The following is an 8,985-nucleotide window of genomic DNA, read 5'->3' on the forward strand; positions in this document are numbered from 1 at the left end:
AAGAATGTTGTTGTTTGTTCATAAACTTAAGCAGGAGAGGTATCACACCTACTTCCTTAGTATGTCATAAACAAAAAATAATATACATTTTTGTTAATAAAATTTCTTATATCATTTTACTTTATTTTATTTTTTCTAACACTATTAACCTCAGTTGTATGCTTGGTTTAAACTATTGAGACAAAAACTATGAGAGATACTCAATCATTCTTCATAATTTATAATCTTTTTCTTTGAGTTATTAATGGTACACTAGGTTACATAATTTTTTTGTTTTACCTTTTTTGGTAATGCAATTAACGTGTTGTGCTAATTCAAATATGTTGACATTAAATATTATATTGCTCAACACTCATATTATGATAGTTAAAGAAAAGTAGTTATGTTCTCTATTTTATATTGTTTTTCAGTCTATTTTGTTGTGTGACTGAGTAGATATTCTCTCACAAAGTTTTAATAAATGTAGTATATTTACCAATACACCATATTTTAGAATTGTTATTGTGAAAAATATTTTACTTCTTCCATCAAATTATTGCAAAATTGTTGTATACATTCACTATTAAATAGAGTTATGAAAAAGTTATGAATTTCCTGTATTATTTCTCTTACCGTACTTGCTCTAATAAACCATTTGTTGGGTTATGTCAAAAGTGTTTATTTAATAATAGGAAATCATCATACTATGTTTTCAAAAGTAATACATACATGTAAGGTTATATATTTTAATTTAAGAAGAATGTGTTGACTACTTTCAATATGATTAACATGCATAACAGATAGTTACATTAATATATTATATTTTAAATTTTGATTCTTCATTACTATGCCATATTCATATTCTATATTAACATGCATAACAACAAGATAGTTACATTAATATATTATATTTTAAATTTTAATTCTTCATTACTATGCCATATTCATATTCTATATGAAATATATATTCTTTATCTTTACAATTGTCAAAGGAATTAAAATAAAACTTCAGAAAGCTAATTTGGTTACCAAGAACAAAAAATAAAAGACATATTTAGTTGATATACTTTATTATTTACTTATTTAATACATGTTATTTAATTATTTTTATAACATCACCGAAGTTCCAAAACTTGCATATTCGAAAGTATCCTCTCTTGATTTTTATTTTTTGTAAAATTCATACTACTCTGTTTTTTTTTAAATGTCGATTTTATCTATTATTAGATTATTTAATTCAGAATTGATGTAATTTTAATTTATAAATTATTATAGAACTTATATCCCGTTTTAGAATGTCATTTTTCATATATTACGTTTTAGAATGTCAAATTGAATATAAAGAATGTTTTTATTTTATTTCTTCAATATTATAATATTATAATTTAACTATAAAATTTTAGAAAAATAACCGTGCACCGTCAAGACAAGTTTGTTGACAATTAAAGATGAATTCTTTTTAATTTGATCCCTTTCTTGAAGAAGAAAAATGAGATTAAATAATAGAATACATTTTATTAGATTCATTGCATTTGCTCTCTTTTACAAATCTATGCACACAATAAAAATTAGAGTAAATAACAATATTTTGTTTAATTCAATATATTAATTTGCTATCTTTTATCAACCTAAAAAATAAAAATGAAATTAAATAATAAAATTCTTTTTATTAAATTCATTGCATTGGGTTTTCAGCCTCAAGAATTAATGCAATATTATTTCATTCTTTATTTTTTCAATTCAAAAAAATAAAAAACACGTATGAATTTTTTGCCGTCTAGTTTTTAACAAGCATTATTCTGGGAATTTGTCTTTGGTTTTATTATTCTGGGATTCGGTAGGTTTTTCGCATATACAAATCATAGCTTAGTGCTTAGCGATGGGGAAGAGAAGAGAAGATAAATGAGATGATGGGCACCACTACCCTGATGAGATGCTCCCAGGCCAACGCGCTCTTCGGAGCTGTCAAAGCCAAACCCCGCAATTCTTCTCTGCCAGTTTCTTCAATGCCCATCAACAAAGGTAAGTCAAGTATCATCCTTTCACTCATTCATCGTTTCCTTGATAATTTCGAAATGGAGATGTTTGTTCTACCTCCAAAAATTATGTGACATGTAGTTTTGCTGATGTTATTGTTATTTGGTGATGCTGATTTAACTGTGTACTGTTGGCAACACCAAAGGTACTGGTGGGAAGAAGGCATATGATGCATTGTTGTTGGATGCTGGGGGCACCCTTTTGCAATTGGCGAAACCAGTTGAGGACACTTATGCTGATATTGGATCCAAATATGGTGTGTTTCTTGCTCCTTCGTTGTAATCTCTTCTGGGATGACACTAGTGTTTTTGGAGTACCCAAATAGATGTTTTCTCCAAAGAGAAGTATCGGTAACACACCCCTTTTAACATACTGACTATTATCATTGGTGAAAATTTATTGGAAACTACAAAATCATGAGTTGAATTTATTAAATGAGAAATGAGATGGTGATTTCCAATCAGTTTCAGCCAATGATAAAGAACGTGTTTGAAAGATGTGTTAAAAGCATTTCTCTTCCTCATAATATATGTTACTCTTATTGTAGGGTTCTCAATTAATATTATCAACATTTTTCATCTATGTTTATCAATCTGAATATACACGCTTGTGATGACTGTCTTCAGGTGTGATTGTGGATCCAGCTAAGATAAAACAAGGATTTAAGAGAGCATTTTCTGCTCCTTGGCCTGAAAAGCTGCGCTACCAGGTTTGGCCCTACCTTTCATAATTTTTCTTTTAATGTTTTGTGTGATTGCCTAGTAAGTTTTGATGTCTTTCTGTTCTGCATCATTTTTTCCAATCACTCTTTTTCAGTCTTTCTCAAGCTATTGCACTTTAACTCTAGAACAATGGTGTTTAGAAAATGTTCTTAGTAAAATTAACTGTACTTACTGGCATGCTCTTTGTTGTCTGAAAGAGAAAATTGTTGTAAGTTTACAGGATTGACATACTTGCTCGACTAGGATGTCACGTTGAAACCAACTTTAGGTTGTAGCCATTACAGGATGCTGATGCCAGTTTGCTTTTCCATTTTTTTTGCTTTTCCATTTATTTACCTATTTACCATGGACATGTTTAATTTCTTTCAACAAGACATGCAAACTGAAAACCATCTAATTTGCAAATGGAATGGCAGTAATGTTCACTCTTTACTTCACTACAGGGAGATGGGAGGCCATTCTGGAAACTTGTAGTTTCTGAAGCCACTGGTTGTGGAGATGAGGACTATTTTGAGGAAGTTTACGAGGTACCTTTCTTAGCTGCAGACTGTTTTATTTGTCCTTACCTCATTTCTAGTTTATGATGATTCTATCTGTGAAACAATTTAATCTTTTTGAAAACAGTTTAATCCTTTATTTTTCACCTAATCATTTGGAATATGACCACATATGATCTATAGGTTTTGATGTTGTAGTTTTTGGTCTCTGTTCTTCTTGTTTCTAGATATTATTGCTTACTTAACCAGGAAAAGTAGATTGGCCGGAGAGTGTTTTAAAAGTTACTTGATTTGTGTTCAAATCAAAGTAATAATATCAGCCACATTTGTGTCTGAACTTCAAGTGTTATTTTGTTTTTCAGTACTATGCAAGAGGGGATGCGTGGCATCTTCCAGATGGAGCTTATGAAGCAATTACTCTTCTGAAGGATGCTGGAGGTAACAAATATTTCTAGTTATCTGGAAAAAGTAACATTGTTAACAACTTAAACGCCATCATTTACTACTTACTTTGAAGTTGGTCCTTACTAACGTGACAAGCAGTACGCAGTTAAGATGGCTGTTGTATCCAATTTTGACAACCGCTTAAGGAAGCTACTGAAGGATCTTAATGTCTTAAATCTGTGAGTATCGGTTATTCCTTCATTGTGCTGTTACTTAGCTATATAGCAAATTTGAACATTTTTTCCAGGAGGTGACTATGATTGTCTGTTGAACCTTAGTTTGAAGAGATTTCACAAATTCTGATGCATACATAGGTTTCAATGTATCATTTTCTGGTTTTCACCTCAGGTTTGATGCCGTCATTATATCATCAGAGGTCGGATATGAAAAACCAGATTCAAGAATATTCCAAGCTGCTCTAGGTATAAATGATTATTAGTTTTACTTTAATAAATTCCATTTTGCATTACCCCCTCCTTCTCCACAGCATTCTTCACTATCATTAGCATAAATAAAAGAACAGTTACTTGTTTACAAGGCATAGTATCTTTCATCTTTGTAATCTGCTTTTGACTCTCATGTGGAATATGGTAGATATTTTTGCTTGAGTTGTTAGTTAAAATACCTTCTTTTTTTGAGGCTTTTGTTTTGCTTCATTTTGCATCCTTTAATCTTATTATGTGCTCGATAGTTAGAGATACTCTGAAACATTGTGCATAAGTTGAAGATTAACTTTAGGAAAATTAATGAGAGGGCTTTTATAAAGCAATTTATCTATGATCTAATTTTAGTTTGAGAAATGTTTTTAATTTTTTCTGTTTATTTTGATCACTTACAAATACTTTTGAAAGAAGTTCATCTGAGAAATCCTTAGACATAAGAGGGTCTTGTAAAAAATTGCAGTGCTTAAATGGATAGTACATAAATTAACTGTTTATTTATGGATATGACTTCAATCCTTTTCACCTCATTTAAATGTAAACAAAACATCATAAAAATCATTTCTTTGGAGTGCAGCAAACTATTCATGCTGCCCTTTGTTGTTGCAATAATGCTAAATTGATTGATTCTTGTTGCCAATGTTTTCCGTTTCCTAGATCAAGTAAATGTGGAGGCTTCCAAAGCCTTACACATTGGAGATGATGAAAAGGCAGATAAACTGGGGGCCAATGATGTGGGAATTGATTGCTGGTAAGAGCTTTTCGTCTGAAGTAAACATCCCTTGTTTATATAGATATAAAAGTCTCATGATATTCTTTTTTGTTCAATTTTTAATAATGATTTAAGTTTATCTGTGAAAGTAGGTTATGGGGTATCGATGTGAAGACATTCTCCAATATACAAAATCGCATTCTCAATTCAGAGGCATAACTGGTGTGGCTTGTAACTCTGATTTGTTCATACTAATAGCTAGCATTTCATTAAGTGGATAATCATACTTATCAATTTTTAATACGTGCTGCAAAAACCTTTGATATGATGACCTTGGTTGCCAAGTTTTGCTAAATACCAAGAATGACGTTATCTGTTTCAATTTTGTGTTCCAGATTTACCTCACAAATACCATCCATTGTGAAAGGGTGTAATGAGAAAGAGGATTCAAGTTTCTGATTTTCACCTAAATACTTTGCAAATTACAAAGTGAACCAGCACTTGTGTACTTTCAATAGATTATGCCTAGAAACCGTGTTTGTTTGTTTGTTTGTTAATTATTATAAAATATCCCTTTCTTTTTTTAATTATGTTATCCCTTATCTATATATAAAATGATACAAATAATAGATCTGCAATAGCCTTAGTTTAAAAAAATTATTCTGTTTATTTTGTTTCCTTCAATTGATAGTTTTCATCTTTTTTTTTTCAATTCTTAATTTTTAATAATTTTTAAAGTAAATACAATAAAATATTCATTTACCGTTATTTATGGTTGGTTGTTAAGGAAACCTAAACTATCCTTTTACGCATGTTATGAAATGAACAAAAGAATGATGATAGGAGCATAACTGTTGTCATTCTGCATCAAATATTGCCATTCATTAAACTTTTTTTTTCCTTTTTTTTCATAAATCACGAGAAATTTCTCACAGAAGGAGGTCAACGTAAAATCAGAAACGATTTGGATTCAGTAAAATGACAGGATAATTGTTTCACGTAATAATTTTCTATTTAAAAGAACAATGTATTTTGGGGAATTATATTTTTTGTAATGGAATACTGTACTAATGAAAAAGCACACTATAAAATACAACATTTTTTAACAATTTTAGAAAAATAAAATTGATTTAGTTTAAAAGTAAAAACAAACATTGATAAAAAGAATGTAGTAAAATAATAGGGGTTTTTGACTATCAAGGGGTTATTGTTTTTTGCTTTTTACCAAAATGGGGTCCGTTTAAAAAAATTACAAATTTAGGTAAGTCGTGTCAATTCGGCACGATTTCATATGCACAAATCGTCCCAATTAGACACGACTCTGTCATATCATACTGAAGTTGTGCCAAGTTGCCACGTCATAATTTTTTTTATTTTTTTTTTAATTTTATTGTTTATATATTGGGTAGTAAGTTATGTAATGTTAAAAATTAATTTGATACATAATTTTTTAAGAGTGTTAGTTTTAAGGAACAAAAAATTGGATAATCGTGTATGGATCATGTTTGACGGTACTGTAATACAATAACTTGATTATTTGATTAATTAAGAAATGAAGAAAATTGTTATTGAATTTGGAAATAAATAGATAAATGAAAATTTATTGTATTTGGAAAATAAATAGAGAATTATTGTTGTGAATTTGCAAAATAAATAGCTTGAGAAGTAATTTCAAGCTTTACATCTGCCTTGTTCACATGTAATTATTGTTTGCTCATTTTGTCATTTACAAGTAACGACATTTGTGGTCCTAGTATACAGTCTGCACAATATTTTAAAAGCTTATGAGGTCCAATTTAATCCAGTTCGAAATCAGGATTATTTGTCTACTTACACGGGGCCAAATTTCTTACCTGACCCCATCATGTGTTGACATCAATCAGGAAGACCTAACACTCAACGCATTCGTAACGAAATGGATGATTCAATTCCAAATAAGCCAAAAAAAAATGCTCATATTGTAGAACGGAAGGTCACAATAGAAGCAATTGTCCGCACAGACAAACTTAATAATAAAAGTCAATTCAAATTTGATTAGTAATTTCCTCATTTTCTTTATCTATGTATTTATTCATTCATAACACTCTTAGAACATTCATTTTCTTTATCTATGTATTTATTCATTCAATTCAAACATGATCCATACACGATTATCCAATTTTTTGTTCCTTAAAACTAACACTCTTAGAAAATTATGTATCAAATTAATTTTTAACATTACATAACTTACTACCCAATATATAAACAATAAAATTAAAATAAAATAAAATTATGACGTGGCAGAAGTCGTGCCAAGTTGGCACGACTTCAATATGACAAGGCAGAAGTCGTGTCAAGTTGGCACGACTTCAGTATGACATGACAGAGTCGTGTCTAATTAAAACGATTTGTGCATATGAAGTCGTGCCGAATTGGCACGACTTGCCTAAATTTGTAATTTTTTTTAAACGGGTCCCATTTTGGTAAAAAGCAAAAAAAAAAACCCCATCATGATCAAAAACCCAAAATAATAAGCTATAATGGAAAATACGTTACCTTCAAAATAAAAACTAACTTAATTTAAAAACTGAAAACCAAATTAAAAAACGAATAATAAAATGTTTGCGATTCTGTTTGATTTTTTTTTTGACTAAACCACGCACTTTGGTTCGATTATGGGTAAACTACTCCTTTTTCTTGCACCTCCATCACTCCTTAAGAAGGTGTGGGTTGAAGGCGGTGGTGGTGGTGTTATCAGTGGTTGACAACGGTTTGTTCGCTTTCAGGTGAGTTTTTTGACTCCCTTTTACGTGTGTCTTTAATTTTTTATGTTTCAGATTGATTAATCCGTCGGATCAACGAATTATATAATTTGTAAGTTTTAATGTGAAGGAATCATGTTCTGTATTATGTAACATAGAATTTAGTTTCGGATCCAAAATAACATTTTGGATTATTCAATCCGTAATACACCATTGTGTTCCATATTAGATAAACTGAATCTAGAACTAAGTTTCGTGTTACATAATCCGGAACACAAACGCCAAATTTAAAACTTTTGGATTAGGAAATCCATACATATACCAGATATGGAAATGAACAAAAACTCATGTTTTCGGAACATGTAATCTGGTAGTAATATTTGAAGTTATAAAATGACTTATGATTACCCAATTTAGAAGTCATTTTATAACTTAAAATATGACTTACGAATTACTCAATCCATAAGTTATTTTTTAGTTAGCAAATGACTTACAGATTACACAATTCGAAAGGTATTTTTTAGTTATCAAATAAGTTATGGATTATCCAATTCGGAAGCTATTTTTTAGTTATAAATGAGTTATGGATTACCCAATACGGAAGCTAATTTTGAGTTATGAAATGAGTTATGGATTACCCAATTCGGAAGAAAATTGAATGCAGTTTTTAATTTGCATAGTTGTATGAATTTGAATGAAAATTAGAATAAAACAAAATTTTATGTTTTTATTAATGAAGGTGGAAGTATGGACATGGAGGTTGGATTGTTTACAAAAAGATCCGATGAAGTAGAAATGATGTATAGTATGGAAGACTTAATGAATTTTGTGCATGAACATGAATTGGTTGAAGGGGATTATGGTATCCATTTTACTACATATGAGGTGAATAACATTTTATTTCATTCATGTTTAGTGAATTATAATTTGAAGAAATGAATTACGAAGAATCTTCTTAGTGTTTCAAAGTTCTGTCATGATAATAATGTTATTTTTTAATTTCATTTTAACAGTTTCTATGTTCTTGATCATGAAACCAAGTGTGTTCTTCTACAAGGTTACCTTAAAGATGGATTGTATATCTTCCCTGATTTTCATTCCTTATCCTCTTGTTATATTCATTCAATGTCTTTTACTACTGAACCTGTCACTATAAATCAATGACACAAACGCTTTGGACATTTTAGTTTTAACGTTCTCAAAAAGATTCTTGCATCTTTGTTTCAAATAATATTGTGTTTTGTTCTTCCTGTGTTCGTGGTAAGTGCCATCAACTCCCCTTTTATAGTTATGAGCATACTTATTCTTAACCCTTAGAATTAATTTACATTGATGCGTGGGGACCTGCTTCTGTCTTGGCTTCCAATAGAGCTAGATATTATGTCTCGTTTGTTGATGCGTATTAAAAATTTA

General features: G+C 29.9%; 1 protein-coding gene across 2 annotated transcripts; it reads left to right on the forward strand.

The window, feature by feature from the left end:
- The first annotated feature begins 1,750 nt into the window (after positions 1-1,750).
- On the forward strand, positions 1,751-5,418 carry LOC137810764 (uncharacterized). 2 transcript variants are annotated; one of them, XM_068612185.1, is made up of 10 exons: positions 1,751-2,001; positions 2,162-2,272; positions 2,643-2,725; positions 3,182-3,265; positions 3,598-3,673; positions 3,786-3,858; positions 4,028-4,101; positions 4,777-4,870; positions 4,984-5,053; positions 5,227-5,418. In XM_068612185.1, exons 1-9 carry the CDS (start codon positions 1,887-1,889, stop codon positions 5,048-5,050), a joined length of 777 nt encoding a protein of 258 aa, XP_068468286.1. In that variant the 5' UTR covers positions 1,751-1,886; the 3' UTR covers positions 5,051-5,053; positions 5,227-5,418. The 2 variants fall into 2 exon arrangements, with proteins under 2 accessions (XP_068468286.1, XP_068468285.1); XM_068612184.1 differs by having other exon boundaries at positions 1,788-2,001; positions 4,981-5,053.
- Positions 5,419-8,985: the final 3,567 nt, after the last annotated feature.

The sequence above is a fragment of the Phaseolus vulgaris genome, chromosome 2 (genome assembly GCF_000499845.2).
Source record: "Phaseolus vulgaris cultivar G19833 chromosome 2, P. vulgaris v2.0, whole genome shotgun sequence".
NCBI lineage: Eukaryota > Viridiplantae > Streptophyta > Magnoliopsida > Fabales > Fabaceae > Phaseolus > Phaseolus vulgaris.